Source organism: Osmia lignaria, chromosome 11, assembly GCF_051020975.1.
Source record: "Osmia lignaria lignaria isolate PbOS001 chromosome 11, iyOsmLign1, whole genome shotgun sequence".
Taxonomy (NCBI): Eukaryota; Metazoa; Arthropoda; class Insecta; order Hymenoptera; family Megachilidae; genus Osmia; species Osmia lignaria.
The window spans coordinates 3,188,324-3,208,862 of record NC_135042.1 but is presented as its reverse complement, the minus strand read 5'-3'; the positions used below and the strand labels follow the sequence as shown (position 1 = coordinate 3,208,862).

General features: G+C 34.3%; 4 protein-coding genes across 10 annotated transcripts; 2 read left to right on the top strand and 2 right to left on the bottom strand.

The window, feature by feature from the left end:
- Window positions 1–707: 707 nt before the first annotated feature.
- Window positions 708–4,541, top strand: LOC143305856 (trophoblast glycoprotein-like). Of its 6 annotated transcripts, none has more exons than XM_076691083.1 (9): window positions 708–877; window positions 1,014–1,196; window positions 1,279–1,626; window positions 1,697–1,913; window positions 2,668–2,815; window positions 2,890–3,148; window positions 3,259–3,572; window positions 3,641–4,011; window positions 4,080–4,541. In XM_076691083.1, the coding sequence occupies exons 6-9, from the start codon at window positions 2,897–2,899 to the stop codon at window positions 4,319–4,321; spliced, it is 1,179 nt and encodes a 392-aa protein (XP_076547198.1). In that variant the 5' UTR covers window positions 708–877; window positions 1,014–1,196; window positions 1,279–1,626; window positions 1,697–1,913; window positions 2,668–2,815; window positions 2,890–2,896; the 3' UTR covers window positions 4,322–4,541. The 6 variants fall into 6 exon arrangements, with proteins under 6 accessions (XP_076547198.1, XP_076547201.1, XP_076547200.1 ...); XM_076691086.1 differs by having other exon boundaries at window positions 971–1,196; window positions 1,370–1,626; XM_076691085.1 differs by having other exon boundaries at window positions 971–1,196; window positions 1,286–1,626.
- A 2,350-nt stretch (window positions 4,542–6,891) lies between these two features.
- Window positions 6,892–15,899, top strand: Tsf3 (Transferrin 3). 2 transcript variants are annotated; one of them, XM_034323526.2, is made up of 16 exons: window positions 6,892–7,446; window positions 7,739–7,832; window positions 8,361–8,469; window positions 8,586–8,719; window positions 8,805–8,932; window positions 9,010–9,154; window positions 9,235–9,392; window positions 10,781–10,902; window positions 10,980–11,125; window positions 11,305–11,551; window positions 11,621–11,769; window positions 11,897–12,064; window positions 12,142–12,240; window positions 12,312–12,427; window positions 12,871–13,026; window positions 14,656–15,899. In XM_034323526.2, the coding sequence occupies exons 1-16, from the start codon at window positions 7,429–7,431 to the stop codon at window positions 14,836–14,838; spliced, it is 2,172 nt and encodes a 723-aa protein (XP_034179417.2). In that variant the 5' UTR covers window positions 6,892–7,428; the 3' UTR covers window positions 14,839–15,899. The 2 variants fall into 2 exon arrangements, with proteins under 2 accessions (XP_034179417.2, XP_034179418.2); XM_034323527.2 differs by having other exon boundaries at window positions 6,894–7,319.
- Window positions 13,108–14,600, bottom strand: LOC117603927 (isoaspartyl peptidase/L-asparaginase). The gene is made up of 4 exons (XM_076690982.1): window positions 14,395–14,600; window positions 14,086–14,314; window positions 13,662–14,026; window positions 13,108–13,590 (listed from the first exon to the last, which is right to left on the bottom strand). The coding sequence occupies exons 1-4, from the start codon at window positions 14,554–14,556 to the stop codon at window positions 13,108–13,110; spliced, it is 1,239 nt and encodes a 412-aa protein (XP_076547097.1). The 5' UTR covers window positions 14,557–14,600.
- LOC117603921 (cytoplasmic dynein 2 intermediate chain 1) lies at window positions 15,323–19,684 on the bottom strand. Its single transcript, XM_034323525.2, has 15 exons — window positions 19,527–19,684; window positions 18,522–19,241; window positions 18,343–18,462; window positions 18,097–18,266; window positions 17,802–17,952; window positions 17,596–17,736; window positions 17,093–17,539; window positions 16,855–17,027; window positions 16,562–16,778; window positions 16,339–16,490; window positions 16,119–16,264; window positions 15,972–16,030; window positions 15,745–15,899; window positions 15,531–15,663; window positions 15,323–15,464 (listed from the first exon to the last, which is right to left on the bottom strand). The coding sequence occupies exons 1-15, from the start codon at window positions 19,536–19,538 to the stop codon at window positions 15,342–15,344; spliced, it is 2,919 nt and encodes a 972-aa protein (XP_034179416.1). The 5' UTR covers window positions 19,539–19,684; the 3' UTR covers window positions 15,323–15,341.
- Window positions 19,685–20,539: the final 855 nt, after the last annotated feature.

The window sequence follows — 20,539 nt, the reverse complement described above, 5'->3', positions numbered from 1 at the left end:
ACAGCAGTAGGATTCATTTGAATTCATGGTATTTGCTTATGCGTTCACCACAACTTGAATATTATATTTTTTAATGTATATACGTATTATTTTCAGAACGTTTGTACTTGTAATACACAAAGAAAAGTACGAAGTACCGTCCAAAACAATTACTGAATGAATGATTATGATTAACAAAGTCTTTTGATCAATTGTTTAAATTAAGGCGGTGGATTATATACGAGTACAAAGTAATTCTCTGTTGCTTATCATTCTGTTAAACGCAAACATAATCTAACGCCAGTGAGTAATGTATTCAAAGATAAACGGACGTTTTGAACGGTATATATGTACAAGCGCTGTGCGTCTCAGAATTTATTTCCAAATTTTATTTTAATCACCGTGATTAAAAACTCCTTTTTTTTTGTAGTGATACCTATGTTTTAAACCAATACCAATATTGTAGCGATATTGTTAATGGAAATATGTTGCATCCTTGATGAAGCATTAGAAAAAGGAAATACATAATCAAAGGACACTTCGCGAAGTCTCGGAAATTATAGCTTCGTGATTATTAATACTTGTTAGAGGTATTCTTTCATCTTTACCACTTCTGTTCATTTAAAATGAATTTTTTTTCAATGATATTACTATGCCATAATCGTTTCACTTTGGGTTCTCGTATCTTTAAGAATTACCTACTTCCACGTTGAAATTGTAGGCAAACATTTACATACTTTCTGTTCAGTATACATCGCACAGTTTAGTTAGTCGGCCGTGTCGAAGGTTCTGTAAAAAGGAAAGAAAGAAAAAACAAATTGTAAATAGGACAATTTCCTCGTAGAAACTTCTACAAACTGTTTAGTAATATTTATACCATGTCTACATTCCAAAGCAGGTAAACATTTGATTAATATGATTCTTTTATCGTTACTGATTGTAAGACTTCAGTAATAAAATTTAATTTTTTTTTTTTTATATCAAATTTAAGTAAATCATGCTACGAAGGGTTAATAATACGAAGTATTTTAAAGTAGTTACTTTGAGCGTCGTGGCTTGCATCACACGTTCAAATTTTAATCGCCTTGAACTGGAACGTCTCGAGAAACACGTGCACACATGCAAGGTAAACGATACTAGTCAGCTAGCAGATTCATCGAAGCTGTGTAGATACAAGAAGGAAAAAACACCGTTTAATTGGAACGACAAGAACACAAGTAGGTGTAAAAAAGGAGATAACAAAAAGATAGGAAATGACATATACTTGCATTGATGTACAAAATAAAGACAAGGTTCAAGGTTTTAGGTATTCGGTTAATACACACACGTTCCTGTAACTGAATATTTCATCAAAATAACTTGAAGATGCATTTCTGATGTCCTATATTAGGGCGAAACCTCGTGTGTCCCCGATGGATTCTTCTCTCGTAGCTCTAAAAAAAGAATGCACGCTGAAGAGAAAAAAAGAAAGTAAAAAAGAACCTGAGAAAAGCACTGGCGGACCGAGGAAAAAGGAGGGACAACGGGTAACAAGGAGAAAGTGAGAAAAGGTGTAGAGTGTAGGAAGGGTTGGAAGGAGGGAGTACAGGTGCGGCTGCTACGTCCAGAGCGCCTCCAAGTGTAATACTGTCCGTCGTGTTGCTGAGAGTAGTCCTCTTTTCCAACTTGCCCTGATATTTCAAATATTTCGTGATTCATTACCGTCTTTCTTCAACAGGTTGTCTCTAATTTAGATCAGCAAACTTTGTGACTGCTGCGTTAGTGAAATTCAAGTGGACTTGCTACTAAAATACTGATATTTTCAATGTTATTTAACGGGAATCGCTAAAATACTTACACGTATTAAAGTGAAACGAATAAGAAATGAAAATAAGAGAGATTCTTACACGAGTTTGTCAGTAAATCTGAATGAATCAGAATCGTTGCTTCGGGTGGTGAGTACTCGCGATTGTGTAAATAATTGTTTATACTTCGAACGTCACCGCTGTCCCTGAGTAATATCATTAATTCTTCTATTTGCACAGAAACGTAACGCAATGTAATGGTAGAATTTATCGTCAAGAATGACATCATACTTGAGCATGGATGTGTAATTAGTATGCCATTATCTGTAATAAATATGTATTTTCTTTGTTACAATTAATATTGTTTGATAATAATCTACTGTTCAGAAACAGAAGGTTTCTGTCGAAATTGAAGAGATTTTGTACTTGATATCACCTGTTGCGTGGGTGAGCAAGTTTGACGTTTTACGAGTATGACTCGTCGACCTACTTTGGTTCTATAACATCGATGCGACATAAATCAATCTGTTAAAAAAAATTCCTGAATAATGTAATTTCAAAAGTAATAATAATAATAATTCTGATTTATAAAATAGTTGGTAATTGAAAACAAAGAAGTCTAACCAAAATCAAGAAGCATAGTTCACATACAACTTTTTTATTATTACATGAAATTTGAATTAAATAGTATCTTTTTGAATGATATTTTGAAAGTTTTTGTAACAAATTTGTTTAAGTTTGTTCAAAACTTCATCTTTATACGCTTGCTCGTGAAAGGTTCATTTCACTGGTCGAACAAAACGCCATATTAATACTATTTAAATGTTCCAACCAATCGGAAGCCTTGATCTAAATTTAAAATACGTTTCGCACTGAATTCAAAATATTTAAATCCTTTTTGTAGATATGGAAGAACATTGAATATAACTGATAAAAGGCTACGAATAATTTCGAATCTTGAAAGGACAATTTTCCAATGAGGATTAAGGAGAATATAATGTCTACAGCCTGATATTTTCAGACTCGTCTTGCCTTGGCAGATGATCATACATGTAAGTTTCATGTTTCACAAAAATTGATTAAAACACAATATTGTTAATACTAAAAAAATCATTTCCCATTTTAGATTGACAATGACGAAATTTTATGTAATATTTCTTTTAATATGTGCGTCTACCGCCGACGTGTCTAATGATTGCGACGATCCTAACTGGCACACGTTGGAAACGTTGGAGAGCGCCAGATTGGAATGTGGACCGTTTTTTAAAAATCGTTGTTACTGTATGAGAACATGTTACGAGCACCATCATCAATATGTTGTTAACTGCACTAATTCGAATTTTCTTAACACTGAACCACTGGCACACTTACCGAATGAAACACAAGTAAACTCATTGTTTAAAAGAATTCATTCTCTTCCTAAATGAAATGCCACGTATCAATAAATTTAATATTAAGTTTTACAAAGAATTTAACAGACTCGCGTTACTTTCAGGTGCTAATTTTTACCGGAAACTATCTTGAAGAACTTCCATGGAACGTATTTGGCACCCTGGATAGTTTACCTGATCTAAGAGTAATCGATATGTCCAGGAACAAAATTCGTGAAATTCGAGGAAAAGCGTATCACCACGTTCAACGGGTGGAACGACTGATTCTAGATTTTAATGAATTATCCTTAGATCCTGCAAAAAACCATCCCAGAGTGTTCTCCAATTTTGTATCCCTTTTGGAACTCCACTTAACTGATGCTTTTGAGGATGACCCACCAAATCTTGCAGCTATGTTACATAATATTTTTGTGAATAGGTATTACATTAATAATTCAACAAAACTTATATTCTTTAAATGATATTAAACATACCTTTTCGTTGCAGTAATTTAACACAACTAATAAAATTACATTTGGAGCAAAATGAAATATCAGAGTTTCATGATTCCAACGTTTTCTGTGATCTACCAAATCTTTTGGATCTCTATTTAGGTGACAATGCACTGACAGCTCTGCACTTTAACATTTCATGTCTCCGCAATCTTCGATTCTTGGATCTCCAACGAAATAAATTTAAGAGAATTCTTGAACGTGATTTGCACGCGATGGACACGATCGTTAAGCACAATCAACAGATAGTAGTGGACTTCACCGGAAATCCGTTAGACTGTTCCTGTAAACTCAATCCATTTATTAAATGGATGAAGAAGACTAAAGTATTTGTTCGCAATAAAAACAATTTGAAGTGTTATAAAGGTATTAATCTTCTATTTTACTTATTCTGTGAAATATTAATTATATAAGTATCTTCGTTATTATTGCAGGTGATACACCTCATGAACTTCACGAGACAAAAAATTGCACGCCAAAATTGTTCTCATCAGCTTCACGCAGCGCAACCGCCTTACTATTCTTTCTTTCATTAGTGTTGATAGGCCTTGTATGCGCTTTGATATACCTTCAACGTTCAAAACTACAGAAAAAAATCGAGCCTATATTGGATTCTGTGAACAAAAGGGTGCGGTACACTTCAATAGCGACTGGTGATAATCGCGAAGAGTTATAATCAGTTTCATTTAAATAGTCGACTGTTCTTAAACTGTTAAAAAAGTTCCATTCTTTTAGTATTTAAATAATTTTGTTTGTTTTTAATATTATTTATAGTCTGAAATCAAAAAAATTAATAATTACTTGAAAATTAAAAAATAAGTAATAGTTTTCATAGTGTTTAGCTGTAACATTAACAAGTTAAATTTGTTAAATTAGTGATTAAAAATAGAGCATATGTAATTTTGATAATACATAACTGTCTGAAATATAAATCTTCATTCGTCAATCTAATTATTTGATTACTAAAATATCTTTTTATCGTTTTATTAACGAGGGGAACTACCCAAGTGTTACGCTCACTTATTAATGAAACTTTGCCACCTTGTAGAGCTCGTCGCCCTGAACACGCCTATACCCCCTTTTGGGGGCTGACGGCTAATTGTTTAAAAGATATTAACAATTAAAGTTAGTTACTACTTACATTGAGAAGCATGACAAACTAACACATATAAATGCTTAGCTCCGCGGTAAAACGCTTGACTCACAATCTAACTGTCCACGGTTCAAGTCCATGGTTCCGAACTTTTTTTTTCTTTTTCTTTTTAATGATAATTTGTCTCTTTTTGAATAACTATTACAACTGTGCTATAATCATTGCATTTATTAATAGGTAATTAATTACATGTGCTGAAATTTTTATAGAATTTAAGGGGGTAGACACGGGTAATGCAGCGAGGTGACATTACCGGCAAAAACGGGCCTATTAATGGGTTTACGGGAATCGGTTATTTGTCCTTATACGAGAAGATCTTGAGCTGAATAAGGGCTCATTCGAAAGAGGAAGGTTCAATGCAGGGCGGTCAACTCACCGTTTGAGTCACAAAACTCTTTTAGTGACCTAAAAATGCTTCGATTTCGCAACTGCATTTTGTCGATTTTTTCTTCTACTTTCGACACTGATATTATTAAATATGGACATAATCTCGTTAAACCATGAGTTGACCGCCCTGCATTGGACCTTCCTCTTTCGAATGAGCCCTTACCCAGCCCTATGTGTTCTCATATAAGGACAAATAACCGATTCCCGTAAACCCATTAATAGGCCCGTTTTTGCCGGTAATGTCACCTCGCTGCATTACCCGTGTCTACCCCCTTAAGTTATCTTTTCTATCCAATGCGTACATTAACACCCTTACCGCATTCAAAATTTACTAGCGTTTATTTGTTATTATACACACACAATTAATTTCCATAAAATACGAATATAATTTCTGTCCTATTGTTTTGGATTCTTCACTAATGTCTTCTGCGTCTTCTTCTAATGTTGTAAATATAAATTATAAATTTGCACAGTAGTATAAATGAATGTAACTAAATAAATATAATTAAATAAATTGAACTTGTAAAAACAAATAATAACAAATAAACGCGTGTAAATTCCCAATCCGGTAAGGGTGTTAATGTACGTATTGGATAGAAAAGATAACTTAAATTCTATAAAAATTTCAGCACATGTAATTAATTACCTATTAATAAATGCAATGATTATAGCACAGTTGTAATAGTTATTCAAAAAGAGACAGATTATCATTAAAAAGAAAAAGAAAAAAAAAGTTCGGAACCATGGACTTGAACCGTGGTCAGTTAGATTGTGAGTCAAGCGTTTTACCGCGGAGCTAAGCATTTATATGTGTTAGTTTGTCATGCTTCTCAATGTAAGTAGTAACTAACTTTAATTGTTAATATCTTTTAAACAATTAGCCGTCTGCCCCCAAAAGGGGGTATAGGCGTGTTCAGGGCGACGAGCTCTACAAGGTGGCAAAGTTTCATTAATAAGTGAGCGTAACACTTGGGTAGTTCCCCTCGTAAGACGTATTTAGCTGAATTAGATTGGAAGATTTGAATTTCTCAAAAAATTTTTATACAATGCAAGAAAGTAATACCGATAATAGAAAATGATAGAACGGACACGTGTCTGGTTGAAACTATGCTGCATATGGATGACAATAATTCACTCGCAATCGTCGTTTCTGACAATTGTAGCATTAACAAAGTAATTCAGTAGCAATTGTCGGGTGACTCAGGTTCCTTTATGAGCAGGCCAATATCAAGAGAAATTGTCATTGCAAGAAAAGTTTGAAATTTTAATAGGAGATGCGGTGCAATATCAATTCCCATATTATGTCTCAATTGAGTTCCTAAAATAGAACTCTATATGAAATTAGAAGCTTTAAAATAAAAATCTCTTTCTTGTAGCTACGACTATGGTAATATTAAAATCCGTGACGATATTTGAATTCCTATATTTTACATTCTGGGTATTACCGTGCTGTGGCAGACTCATCGGGAAAATCCGCGGAAAGATTGAATAAAATCTTCACTTGTGTATAGAAGGTAAATTTTTTGTACAAACCATTTCAAGTTTCATAATTTATCAAATGTATTGCTACGAATGCAATCTTTGCTTAATAAATATCTTTTTTAAAAATCTTTTTTCAATTATCTAAGAAAGTCTGACAATTAATGATCATCGTTGTTCTTCAGCATTTGGATTAATCTGAAGCTATCGAGGAACATTAACATTATCTACTGTACCGTTGCGTGTATTACGCAGAACCCCCACCAGCTTCAATAATTCCAGTTCCCTACTGGACTTTTGGCCGCATCAACAGCCAGCGACGATTTAATCCAGTCTTCGTGCGACTACATGTGTGCATACGTGTTGAATGCAAAGAAATTCTCCATGTGTTCGAGCATCATGTGGTAAACTCTCTCTGATCATCGCCTGTTGAGTTTCCAGTGGTCATCGAGTTAAGCTTTTGTTCAATGTAACCGAACCACCCGATTTTTTCTTTTCTTCATAATACACTGTTAGTTATCTCGGTTCCGCTCTTACGTTACTTCTGTGCCATCGTTTTATTTATTTCGAGCGTGAAACGTGGTCAGGTTTATACATCCAGAGAAACAAAGAACTGGTCACGTATGAAGAGAACCCGGTGTTTCATTTCGTAGAGGTACGTCCGACGAGCGTCGGATAACTATGTACTATTTCAGTGATGTCATCTTGCGGTTCGTCTAATTAATAAAGTATAGGCAAAAGTTTTGTGTTTCATTAACATCGTCATGCTTCTAGTCAACAAGGTATCGCTTGATCACTGAAACTGTTAAACCGATAATATTTCTTGAATGTATTTTGCGTGAGAGATTGATGTAATATTTAGTAGACGTTTTTTATAAATTTCTGCAATGAATACGAATCCGTAAGCTGTTTTTTTCCATCATCCTTAATTCTTGAGAAACACATATTGAACAGTGTTATTACTGGAACAGTGTAATTTTTCTGTATAATTTCGTATAAGATAGAAAACAATCGTACATGTATGTTCTCTAGTAAAGTAAAGTGATTAAGGACATACCAATTTTTCCTCTTAAGATGTTGGCTGGTCAGACACCGAAAATGGATATTCGGTTGTTCGTTCTATTACTTCTTCATGCGTTCTTCCATGAACATGTAAACGCTGAACACTGTAAGTATACGAGATATTATTATCTACCATTTATTAAAAAAGAAAGAATTGAAGAGGCATAAGATTTCCAATAACAGTGCGTTTGCAAATTAAATACGAATGTAACAAGTTAAATATGTACATTCACTTTCATAACGAGTTTGCCGAATAGACAGTAACCTTGAAATTGGAACCGTGGTATGAAATTAGTATTGCATACTGTTCAAAATAACCGGTTTATAATTATGCACAAATAAAACCGTACAATATCAATCATTTTATAATTTCAAATAAATTATTGAAATTAAGCTTTTATCAGATGATTGTTAATTATTTTAACGCCTTTATTAAATAATCAGATTTATGATATTTGCTGCGGTTAAACTTTGACTCCAAAGTCAGTTTTTCACTAGACAAACGGATACTATGATTGATATTGTACAATAAAAAAAATAGTTTGTTAACGTTGTAAACGCGAAGAAATGTTTATCGTGAAGAGTATGTAATTTGAATGCAATTATTCAAGTAAATAAAAAGATGACATTTCAGTGAAACTGTGCGTGGTTGAAAGCGTTCACACGTCAAAAAGGATCAGTAGACTATGCCCGCAATTGGTAACCTCAGGGAGTCAGGTAGAGTGTGTTATAGGAAACGATAGGCGAGTATAACAAATTCATAAGAAGATTGAAAAATCTCGTATCCGTTTAAAAAATCATTAATCAACATCATTCGTTCACCATGCATATCGTTTGAACGCGATGTCGAATTGCGTAGATTCAATTGCCTGCGACGATTGACTATGGCCAATGCCGATTTTGCCGTGTTGGAACCAGAAGATCTCGTCGCGGCATCCGCGTACAACGAATACAATATTCTAGTCACGAACGAGCTAAGATTATTCCCAGATGGTAATTACAAAGTAAATCGAATACCATCAAAATTGTTCGTACATTTGGGGAATCTGATGTTCCATCGTTATTGTTACAGTCGTAGAAAAGCAGCGTTACGAGATGGTAGTTTTGGTTCACAAGGACGTGAATAACATATGGGACGTTAAGAGTAAAATCTTTTGCCATCCTGGACTCGATAACACCGACGATTGGACCAATGCTTTCTCTACGGTTAATGTCTTCACATCAATCGTTTTATTCTTTCAAAGAGATATCATACAAATTAAGAATACCTGTCTTAATTACAGTACTTCGAAAAGTGGGTAATACTGAAACAATGCGATCCAGAGAAGACATTGATGGAGAACAGAATGACCGGCTTGTCTGATTTCTTTGACGCGGCGTGTATCGCTGGTCCCTGGTCCGCGGACTCTGTATTCGATAGCAAATTAAGTAGGTGTACCGATGGTTAAAACTAGCCAAGTGAACTTACATTCGTTTATGAAGAATTACTACGATCTTCTTACTCGTAGAATCAAAGTACAGGAATCTTTGTGCCGCATGCGACAAATCTGTTGGCTGTTATTCGAGTGATAAATATCACGGTCGAGAGGGGGCCTTGTTATGTCTCACCGACAACGCAGGTGACATAGCATGGGTCAGATTAAACGATACTCTAGAACATTTCAAGGTAGGCAGATCAGATCCTGATCCGTTCAAGATAATTAGAGGATTGTTTAAATAATTTTACTCTTATTAGAGATTCATCGTGTTCACCTGAATTGTCTTGGAATTTGATTTATTCTACAGGATGAGTCAGATAAAATGTTACAAAGTATTATCTCCGAAACCGAAACCTTATCGACCTAATTCTTTTTTTTAAATTAAATGGTACGAAGTGTTTGATCGTGTGGTGTATAAAAAATTTTTCTAAAGTGGCTACCATAAGGTCAAAACAAACTGACATCGTCTTTCTTAAATGGAATGCTATACTATTTTTTTTGTTTAAATAGCTTTTATCAAATTGAACCATTTTTTAATATTTCTAACAGTTAACGATTTATGGCAAAGGGAATAATGGAGTAACGAATACGCAGAGGCGTCCAAGGAAAATGAAGCAGACGTATTTTGTGTTAAAATTCATTTTATTAAATACGAGGGTGCCACAATCTCATGAAAACCTTGAACCCCTGCGCAGTCCTAAACCGTAAGAGATAGACATGCGCAGTAAATTTTTACAGAGTAATCAAAGTAAAAGTAGTCGAAGCACCCACAATGATGACGTAATTAGTTTTTATGTATCCCTTAAAAAGTGTCCCTTAATAAGGGTTTTACTGTACTATCATTGTAAGAGTACATACACATATAATATTTTTCTGCCTTGTTTTCGAGCATGCGTACAACGTCTCAGCGTAACTCACGGACATGTTTCTGCGTTATAATATGATGATGATTGCAAATGACGATCATTTACTTGTTAACATTTATTTCTTCTTTTTTCAATACTATGACTCTTACAATATTGTGTATCGGACAACATTATTGCAGGTACTAACTTACAAGCATTTTGCGTTTGATTTTGTATTCGAAAACTCGAATACACGATGCTTGTCAATTGGTAAATGCAACAGTACTGTCTGATGTACGTCATAACATTATGAAAGAAATAAATACACGTTTACAAGAAAATGGTCGTCACCTTCAATATTTAATAAAATGAATTTTCAGGCAAAATACGTCTGTTTTAATTTTCCTTTGCCATAAATCATTAACCATTAGGAATATCAAAAAATGGTTCATATAAATGTTATCCAAAAGCTATTTAAATAAAAAGAAATTAGTATAGCTTCCAATTTAAAGAAGACGACGAATCTATTTTAGAAACAGTTTTATACGCCACACAATCATGTATCTCGTATCATTTAATTAAAAAAAAAGAATTAGGTCGATAGCTGCAATAGTTTGTAATATTTTATCTGATTCACCCAGTACATCCATAAAAACACGAGCCTCTAATTGTTTTGAACAACACAGTATCCTGAGGTTTCCATCAGCTAACGAATCAACATGTGAAAACAGGATGAACGAATTAACAAGGAAAATTACAATTACCTTTGTCCCGATGGTACCACGAGGCCGGTAAAGTTCGACAAACCCTGTGTGTGGATAACGAAACCATGGCCAGTGATTGTTGCTAGATCGTTAGTAGAAACGTTATAAGCTGGACAATTCGTACCATCAACAGTATGGTTTTTAAGCGATTGTTGCGTTTTACCAGAGAGATAGCGGAAAAGGTTGAGAAGTTGATGGGCTCCCTGGAGACGGAGAAGTACGGTTGGATACTTCGCGACTTATTAGAGGACTATCATCCGACGCCGGTGAGCACAGATACTCTGGAAACGCCGGAGGACTTCCTAATCAGATGTAATTAACAATTAATTACAACGTTAATGAAGCAAAAGAAAACATTCGTAATTTTACAAAATTTTTCAAACCTACATACAGTAGTTCTTTTCGTTAATCTAAAAATGTTTGATCATTCAGACGATAATGAAGCTTTCAGTGCACTTTATAATAATCATAACAACGATGTGTAATCGTAGTTCCTCGATTCATGAGCGCCAACAACCATGCAACGTGCCATCCATCGAGAAGAGTACGATGGTGCGTAGCGTCTAACCTAGAAGAGAAAAAATGCCGATGGCTTAGAGAAGCTGCTATCGTTTACGGCGTGGAACCAGCAATTTCCTGCATCCAAGAGCCGACGAGAGCATCGTGCATGAAGGCTTTGAAGACTCAGCGAGCGGATATATTTGTCGCCAGGCCGGAAGAGCTATTCGAGGCCAGAAAGTGAGCAAATATCACTCGTAAGTTCATAGAAGATAGACGTTCTCTATAGTGTGTAGAGTGCTGTTTCAGAATGGGTCTTAAAACGATCGTACAAGCAACACCCAAGAAGAATAACCAGTTTGTCAGAATCGCGGCAGTGGTCAAACAGGATTCATGGTTCAAGAGTTTGAAAGACCTGAAGGGAGCTAAGGCATGCTTCACGGGATACAGAGATGTCGGTGAGGATAAAGAAACAATTTCTCCAACTGCAAACGTATAAATCCTGCTAGAACATTTTATGAGAAATATTTATACAGAATTAATTTACAAACAGCTGGGTTTTTTTTTGGAACGATTCCCTTACAGGATGGAACGCCTTCGTGACTGCTCTGAAGAATATCTCAGATTCGAAGTCCGGTTGTTCGGATGCGAGCATGGTTGGAAAATTTTTCGAAAAGAGCTCTATCCTTGGTTTGAGCGACAATAACGAGCAAATGCCAGATAATTTTCACTCTTTACCTAAACCTATACAAAGTAGGTACACGTGTCTGGATTAGCAAGAGAGAAGACGTGACTTAAACATTGATCGAAATAAACAAATTAATTTGTAGCAAATAAAGCTGGAATCGATTTGAGTGCTCTTTACTGTATGATGTCCGGTCTTGGAGATGTGGCTTTTGTCGACCTGAAGAATATCGAAGGGAAGACTGGTAAATATATTTTAAATATCAAGGACATTTGAAATATTTTTAACTTACTGGAGATATTGTAACAATCGTAGGAAGTTCAACGCAAAATAGCAACAATCAAGCGAGAAAAAAAGATTATCGAACGCTATGCTTCAATGAAATGGATACCGATGAAGTGTGTTTACTTGCATGGGCCCCATTGAGCGCGGTAATTTCTCTGGAACAAAGACACGATTAAAATATTCTAGAAACGACGTTCAATTTAATATACAGGGTGTCCGAAATCACCTGTCCAGGGATGTTAACTTCTCATTGTCAGATAAGCATATTCGACAAAAATGTTTGGGATAAAAGTTGCAGAGATCAATGGAAGACGTAAGTCCATGACCTTGTATTTGATCTTCGGATCCATTTTTAAGGTTATTTACAGAATCCGTAGTCAAAAATAGGAGTTCCCATTTAAGAAACACGTACTGACCTCCAAATAACCTTAAAAATGGATCCGAAGGTCAAATACAAGGTCATGGACTTACGTCCTCCATTAATCCCTGCAACTTTTATCCCAAACATTTTTGCCGAATATGCTTATCTGAGAAGTTAACACCCCTGGACGGGTGGTTTTGGACACCCTGTATAATATATTGTTTTCAGGTGATAGCTCATGAAAATATAACAGACTTACGACGGGAAGAGATTTACACGATGCTGTTGGAAATGGATAAACTTTTCGGGAACAGCTTCAAGGGTCAAACGCCTGTGTTTTCAATGTATGGAATATACGATACGAATCATAGCATCATATTTCCGGTATGTGAAAGTATATTTCTATCTATCCGTAAACCAATAAATAAATAAGAATATTTATAGATATATTATATTAACAACTATTTAATCTTCGTCTGAGGAATTGCACATGCAGTCTAAAGGTCGTTCGAGCACATCTACTTTCTCCCAAAACTTTTCATTTTCTGCTAAACCGTAATAAACGAAACCCTTCTGACAAAAAGCCCAAGGAAAATGCAAGCATTTAAAAGAAACGCAAGGATCGCCTTTTGCGTTTAACGCAATGCAACCTATATTAGACTCTCCCGTTTCTTGTTCAAAATTGTCTAGCACTACGTTCACCGCGTTACTTATTTCAGCATCTTCAGATAAATATCGAATTATTTTTCGTGCAGGAGCATAACAATAGATATTTGTATCGTTGCCAGAAATGGAAACGGAGCCATGTTCATCCGTGTAAATGCCGCAGCCAATCACCGTGCCAGTTGCACTTATAGAACCAATCGGCTTTCTAGGTTCTCCCGCCGTTGATGTACCGCTTGCGAGTCGTCTTTTTCGATCAAATGCAACTACCCCAACTGCGCTAGTCTATCAATAATTTTCTTATTCATCATTTGCAACATACCGCATTATTTTCATAGCTAAAAAAGTAAAGAAACAAAGCATACCTCCAAAAGTATTGGCTCGTCGAACAAGCCGTCCGAATCAAACGAAGACACGTGATAAGGATACGATTCTCCTTCCATGGATCGCTTCAAAATACAGTCTGAATCGCATTCTTTCTTTCCTTCGGCATTATCTTCCCATTCGTTATTATCGTAATCCTTTTGGTTCAAATAATTTGGACAGTCGGATATTGTGCAAGACCCATACGACTTGTATTCACCCGAATTGTATGACGTTACGGATTCGCGCATGCTCAGTGTTCCCGGCGGTAAAATTGGAATTCCGTTATCCAAGGCAAACTTCTGAGCTCCATTTTCAACGATTAGCACGTGGTCTGTATTTTCTAACACTTTTCTTGCTATATAATAGATCTAATTTTACGAAATTTTATTAAGCAGCCGAGTAATTAAAACGAACCTAGGGAGATAGGATGTTCTATGTCACGAACAGCACCCACACAACCGGCATCATTTACAGTCATGATTGCAGCATCAGTAACAACTTCATCATTAATATCTAAAGAACCTCCTTTAGCACAATTAAACAATGACCGACTTTCCATGTACGAAATTGCTTTTTCTACTGCCACTACTGCTGATTTACCATTGATAAGGGCGCTGTACGCTTCTATCGCTGCATTTTTGACCTATTAGCGTAAATCAAATTGAGTTTACAAGTATCTTCGCAAAAGAGAATAGCAGTTAATAATAAAATGTTTTCTGTAACCTCGAAAAGCATACGTTCCCGTTTCTTTCGTGGTATTCTTCCTGCACCTCCATGAACTATTATAATAGGATCTACATGAATTTGATGCTTCTTTTCCTCCGGCTTTGCCTCGGCATTGATCCGCGCTAAAATCTGATCGATCCAAGAGCAGTAATCGCACATTGTATATGTGTAACAAGAAATTTTTATAGAAAATTATTGCATGTATGAATTAGCATGAAATATCAAAAACAAATTCAAATGTTTCTTTTTTTTTTACAGGAAGAAACGCAACATTTACAAATCGAGGTTCATCAGATACAACGGGTACCAAGTTACACCAATATTGTTGACGATCTTGCAAATCAAACTCATTGCAATGGCGCGAAAAGTTTAGATTTCTATTGCAATATGATTTACAGCCTCGTTTTTGTTGTATTTTTAAATATAGTGCTGAATAAATAAGAATAAATATTCTTCTTTCATTTTCTAAATGTATAGAGATCTTAACATATCTATATTTGGATAAAGTGATACTTAGATTAATAAAAATTTGTTTCAGAGTAATATTTTTATTAATAGTATATTGTTTAAATGTCTCGTTATATTATAAAATGATCGTTTGTATATAATTTATGGACGGCTTCATTTTTGTGAATGATCGTGAAGAATGTGCATAGTAAATAACACTACTTTTGTACAAATGGTGATTGTTACTAATTGCAAACAAATGCAATAATTAAAAATTATTTTAAATTTATACACACACTGTTTAAAATTTCTTCTTCAGCTCTCTGTGAATAAAAATGCAAAATTAATACCAATATCACATGTTCATCACTGCTGTACAAGATTGTCCTTTAAATTAAATATATAATTTAAGGCACAAAAAATCCATGTTTATGTTCACTGGAAGTATAAAAAGCTTCAAATCCCTCGAGCAAATTTCAGTAGCAATGTTCTTTCTATTATAAAATCGTAACGTATCGTAGAAAAGTATTTAATTCCTCTAAATAATCTTCTTTTTTAGTATAATGAACATTTGCTTTTAGTTTATGTATTTCTACATTTCCGGACTCCGTTCCAAAGGCCTAAAAACATTGGTTTATATGCATTATCTTTTTATAAATTATGATACACACAAAAATTCGACGTACTAAATACTGATGAGACATGTCTTGCTTTGTTTTACAGGATGATAATTGCATACTGCTTATATATCCACTGTTTTGCATGTTTACTGTGTACGTTGGATGTATATCGCTATTACTCAAGTCCCACATATGTACACTGTAACATTGATATAAAAATTTGTATCACAAAAGTATTTAAACTATTTAAGGTAATCATTGTTTTGTTCGTCTTCCTTACCATGAATTATTGTCCAATACAAAAATTGTGAATGGCTTCGATTTTGACCACTGTATCGACTTTATTTCATATTTATTCTCCTCGTCCTTTAATTGTAAAATTGGTTTCTCAATATTTAAAGAATGTAATCGAATTGTCCCATCATCACAACCAACCTACAATGAAAAAAATAAAAATCATTTTAGGTAAGACGAAATTTAAAATACAGAAAATGCAAAAAATTTTACCAGAAAGAAAGAATGTCCAAATGGACATGTCTCTATACAAGTTACATTTCCACAGGGATCTGAAATATTATATTTAATATAAATTAAATTATAATAATAAATTAATAATACGTTACTTAAATTTGATTTTCATTGTTTATAACTTACTACTATCAAAGTTTCCATATACAGCAGGATTAGCTTTGTTACCAACACAAGTAGCATGCAAAATATTGCTATTGTTAGTGGCAATATAAAGATTGTTGCTATCAACACAATCCACATGCATATCAATAAATGCAGCTGCATCGATCCTTTTAAATAGTTCAAAACTTTTAATGAAATCTATATTTTACACATGGTACATAGATTGTTATAAGATATTTACTTTTTTCGATTATCAAATTGTAAAAGAACTTCCTGACTTTTAACCAGTCTTACGCTACCCCAAAACGATAATCCTAAATCGTCAACATTTATTCCCATGCTATGCAAAACGCTCCATATTATAAGAGAACCTTTTTCATTTAAGCTACATATCTGTTATTTTAGAAAATACAAGGATGTTAATCAAACATTTTTAAATTACGCATACAGTAATTTTAACAAACCTGTATTGGTACAAATTTATTACTACGCTGTTCTAATGATTTTTCTTCGATCTTAGATAATATACGTATTGCAACTATTTGTGACGTATGAATATTTGTTTCTGTATTTGTTGTTGTATAAGTGGACATTCGTATCGTCCAATTTCGTTCATTTGCTTTATCTATCACTTTGTGATGCCACATTTCATCTTCCTTCAAATCCCAAAGACTTATTGATCTATTATTTAAAATATTCAATAGTTTTACTAAAACATAACTTGCATTAATTAAAAATAAATGATAAAATAACATACCCATCTTGGAGTCCAGCAAATACAACATTGTAATTGGTCAAATGGAAACAACACGCAGTAATAGGACAGGTAGAATAAAATAATTTTATCGGCATGGATGGTTCAGAAATATTCCAAACACATCCAATACAACAATCAGTTATGTAATCCTGTATATTAGATGTTTCAATTTCCTATTAAAAATAAATAATGTATTTTTCGTTGCTTAGATTTCATTTCTTAACGTATAAATTCTTACCTCTTCAACAGCTGAATGAATAGTCATTAATATTTTATTTAAAACCTCAGAATAATGAATTATTGTTACTGGTCTGCCGGCCAAAAATGTAATTGAACCTATAGAAAGTTTAACAACTCCGTCGCTGAAAGGCACTTGCTTTTCGTTTTTAAAAACATTACCCCCGGATCGTCTTTCTTCTAATAAAGATAATACAACTCTTCTTGCACGACTGAGAAAATCACATAATCGTAATACATCAAACGATGGTGATGATATAGAGTTCACAGTTTCAACATCACTGTCATCTCCAACTCCAATTTGATCCATTCTAAACAAGTCTAAATCTTCTTTGGTTTTTAAATTACTTCTACAAGTTATTGGAAATTGAGTCCATTTATTTTCGAGTACAATCTTCTCCGTTTGTGTTTCTACATCGATATTATCTTCACCGGTTTGTGTAGATATCTATAAATCAGGTACATTAATTGTTTAGTAAGAATACTATTATGTAGTCAACATACTTGTTGTGTATTTAATTTTCCATAATTTCGAATGAATTCCTCATACGGTATAGGCGAACACTCTAAAAGAGACCACTCCATGACATCTAATTTGATCATTTCTAATAGCTCTTCTCCTCTGCTTAAACTTTTTTTCGATTTCTGAAATTAATAGTAGTTAATGGTAATAATACAAAATTGAATTTATTTTAATCTATATTTATTACCTTCATTTTATGATTTTCTTTGGGTTTACGAAACTCGATAAATGAAGTTTGTGAGAGCGCGGGTGATTTTGTAAAGTCGCCAGAACGACTATCTTCAAAGCCTTCGTCAGTAGATGATGGTAACGATTTATTTTCCGACAATCTATCTTCACTGTATTAAAAAAAAAACATGTATACGTTAAATTATAATTCAAATAAATTACTAGTACAATAATTATTAAATCATTTAATGGAGAGATACAAATTATACAGTAAAATTTAGTTATTTTGGAAGCTGATTTTATTCAGAACAAACCTATATGTTTTATTAATTGGATGTCTTATCTCAAGGAGAGAAGATATCTTTGGATCATTTGCAATTGATTCTATTCTCGCTGCTCTTTTTCTAGCTTCTGTAAGTTCATAATGACCAGAATCATGCATGTGTTCTTCCTCCTTATGTTCAGCACTATTCACAACTTTTCGCTGTAATGAAATGATGATTCGAAACAAAAGGCTTATTACATTTAACATTATTTTAGAGCTAAATAAATATTAATACTTGTTTTGTTGTTTGTAGTTCAATTGGATTTACAGGTAAATTATTCTGGCTGTTGCTGGTTTCCTCGCTTACTTCAGATGTTTCACTATCGGTACACTCTTGGAAATCAGATTCATAATCCTGCAAATAAATTTTAAAAATTTATCAACTGTATTTTATCTTTTAATTTGGTATTTTACCTCAAAATCATCTTCATAATCATATTCACTATCTATTTGATTTGTTTCTGACTGATTATTTTTACTTTGATCTACTTTTTGTGTAGAGTCTGATCTCTTTGTAGCAGAATGTAACATTCTTATTTCACTAGGGCTCAATGTTCTGGATAGTCTACGTTGTCTAGGCTCTGTTTTTGTCTCAGGTATTTCTGCAGTTGACTTTGATTTAACTTTTACTTCATTCTTTTGAACTGGATTAGTATTTTTGTTAGTCAGTCTAGCATTAAGTTTGCTTGTCACCGATTGTGGTACATGTATTGTACTCGTTCCTCTTTTTTCTGAATAACTATTTTGAATTTTTTCATTAGATTTGTGGCTTTTTGGTGCATTATTACTACTTGATCTCCTTATAGAGTTATCTGATGTTTTAGAAGATGAAATGTTTCTCGTAGAGGTTTTAGAACTCTTAATATTTAATACAGGTGTAGAGGATGAAGTTTCTCTGATAGATTTGCTTTGAGGTGATCTAACTGATTGTTTTGAAGAGATTTTAGACGATTGTGATAATTTTGGGCGACTGTCATCCTCTCTCTTTTGTTCAGTGCTCTTAGATGTTCTAATCCGTCTTGATTCCAACTTTTCAGAATCCTCTGGTTCTTTATTAGAGGATGAATTTTTTGATTTAGACTTGATATTAGATTGAGATACATCTTTGGTGCTTGAAACCTTTTTAATTGCTCCCTGAAAGAAATATTAACAAGTTAATGCTTAAAAATTGAAAAATCTATATCATTATAACACACACTATTACATGTACATGTCTCGCTAGTACTGTTTAAAGAAAGTCAATAAATTCGAGGTTGATTGTTGATGTAAACCCTTAGGTTGAAATGTCAAGTTCATGAAACTATAATGACTACGCATGAAAGTGTGAATGACATGAGTGTAATCGTATGTATTCAAATGCGCTGTGCAAGAAAATAAAACATTAAATTTATTTCGTTTCCAAATATAAGAAAATATCACCTTATGAAACATTATTCTTCTAATAGGTGTTGACAGCTACACGACCGCCATGATGTAAACTACTCTGATTCCGATAGACATAGTCAGTATTGGTCAGTATAGACTGAGCATCCATTGTATGTATAAGCGGTGATACATACGATGAGAGAGAGAAAAGATGTAAGAGGAGTTTCTCTCTCTTTTCAATCTCGGAGAAGTAGGGAGCACTTCCCCTCATCTCCTCACGCCGGTTCGTCATTTTCCCTATTATACAGGGTGTCCAATGACTACGTCAACAACCAAAGAGGGATGATTAACAAGGTGATTCTAAACAACATTTTCCTTTGCCAAAACGTTGATTAAGGCTTCGTTTTCGAGTTATTAACAAAAAATACTGGCCAATCAGAGCACGACCACGGCTTGAACGCAGAGCAAACCCAATACCCGTGATTCGGCCCGCGCTAAAGGCGCGCTCTGATTGACCAGTATTTTTTGTTAATAACTCGAAAACGAAGCCTTAATCAACATTTTGGCAAAGGAAAAAGTTGTTTAGAATCACCTTGTCAATCATCCCTCTTCGATTGTTGATGTAGTCATTAGACACCCTGTATACTACATTAGCGTCGTCTGCGCATTTAAACCATTTCGCGCAACTCTTGCACAGGCTCTCCCCACTTCTCCGGTATTGAAAAGAGAGAGAAACTTCTCTTACATATTTTCTCTCTCTCATCGTATGCATCACCGCTTATACAATGGATGCTCGGTCCATACTTACTATACTTGATATCATGAGAGTCCATAACTGCGAAAAGACCAATTTTCGTTCTTTTCTGCGCATTGTCGCTCTGATTGGCTATACTCCCAGACGAAGTGGAAAACGATTGGCGGAGAGCTCGCTGCGTTCCCCCACCATCTTCCAACCTGCGCGTCTTAGTTATGGACTCTCGTGACGCTTAATATACATATGTCTATGGTCATTCCTCTAACAGCGCTATTCGTAGCTATTGAAAGAACTATGTATTGCCTGCTTTTTT

Coding starts and splice junctions, on each gene's coding strand:
- LOC117603921 (XM_034323525.2), bottom strand. Junction 18,267..18,342: donor AACTACAAACAACAAAACAA/GTATTAATATTT, acceptor ATTTCATTACAG/CGAAAAGTTGTGAATAGTGC. Junction 17,737..17,801: donor AAGAAAATCATAAAATGAAG/GTAATAAATATA, acceptor TATTAATTTCAG/AAATCGAAAAAAAGTTTAAG.
- Tsf3 (XM_034323526.2), top strand. Junction 9,393..10,780: donor ATACTCTAGAACATTTCAAG/GTAGGCAGATCA, acceptor ATGTGAAAACAG/GATGAACGAATTAACAAGGA. Junction 11,552..11,620: donor GAGCTATTCGAGGCCAGAAA/GTGAGCAAATAT, acceptor GTGCTGTTTCAG/AATGGGTCTTAAAACGATCG.
- LOC117603927 (XM_076690982.1), bottom strand. CDS start 14,556: ATGTGCGATTACTGCTCTTGGATCGATCAGATTTTAGCGCGGATCAAT. Junction 14,315..14,394: donor GGGAACGTATGCTTTTCGAG/GTTACAGAAAAC, acceptor TTACGCTAATAG/GTCAAAAATGCAGCGATAGA. Junction 13,591..13,661: donor TACTTTTGGAGGTATGCTTT/GTTTCTTTACTT, acceptor AATTATTGATAG/ACTAGCGCAGTTGGGGTAGT.
- LOC143305856 (XM_076691083.1), top strand. CDS start 2,897: ATGACGAAATTTTATGTAATATTTCTTTTAATATGTGCGTCTACCGCC. Junction 3,573..3,640: donor CATAATATTTTTGTGAATAG/GTATTACATTAA, acceptor TTTTCGTTGCAG/TAATTTAACACAACTAATAA. Junction 4,012..4,079: donor CAATTTGAAGTGTTATAAAG/GTATTAATCTTC, acceptor TTATTATTGCAG/GTGATACACCTCATGAACTT.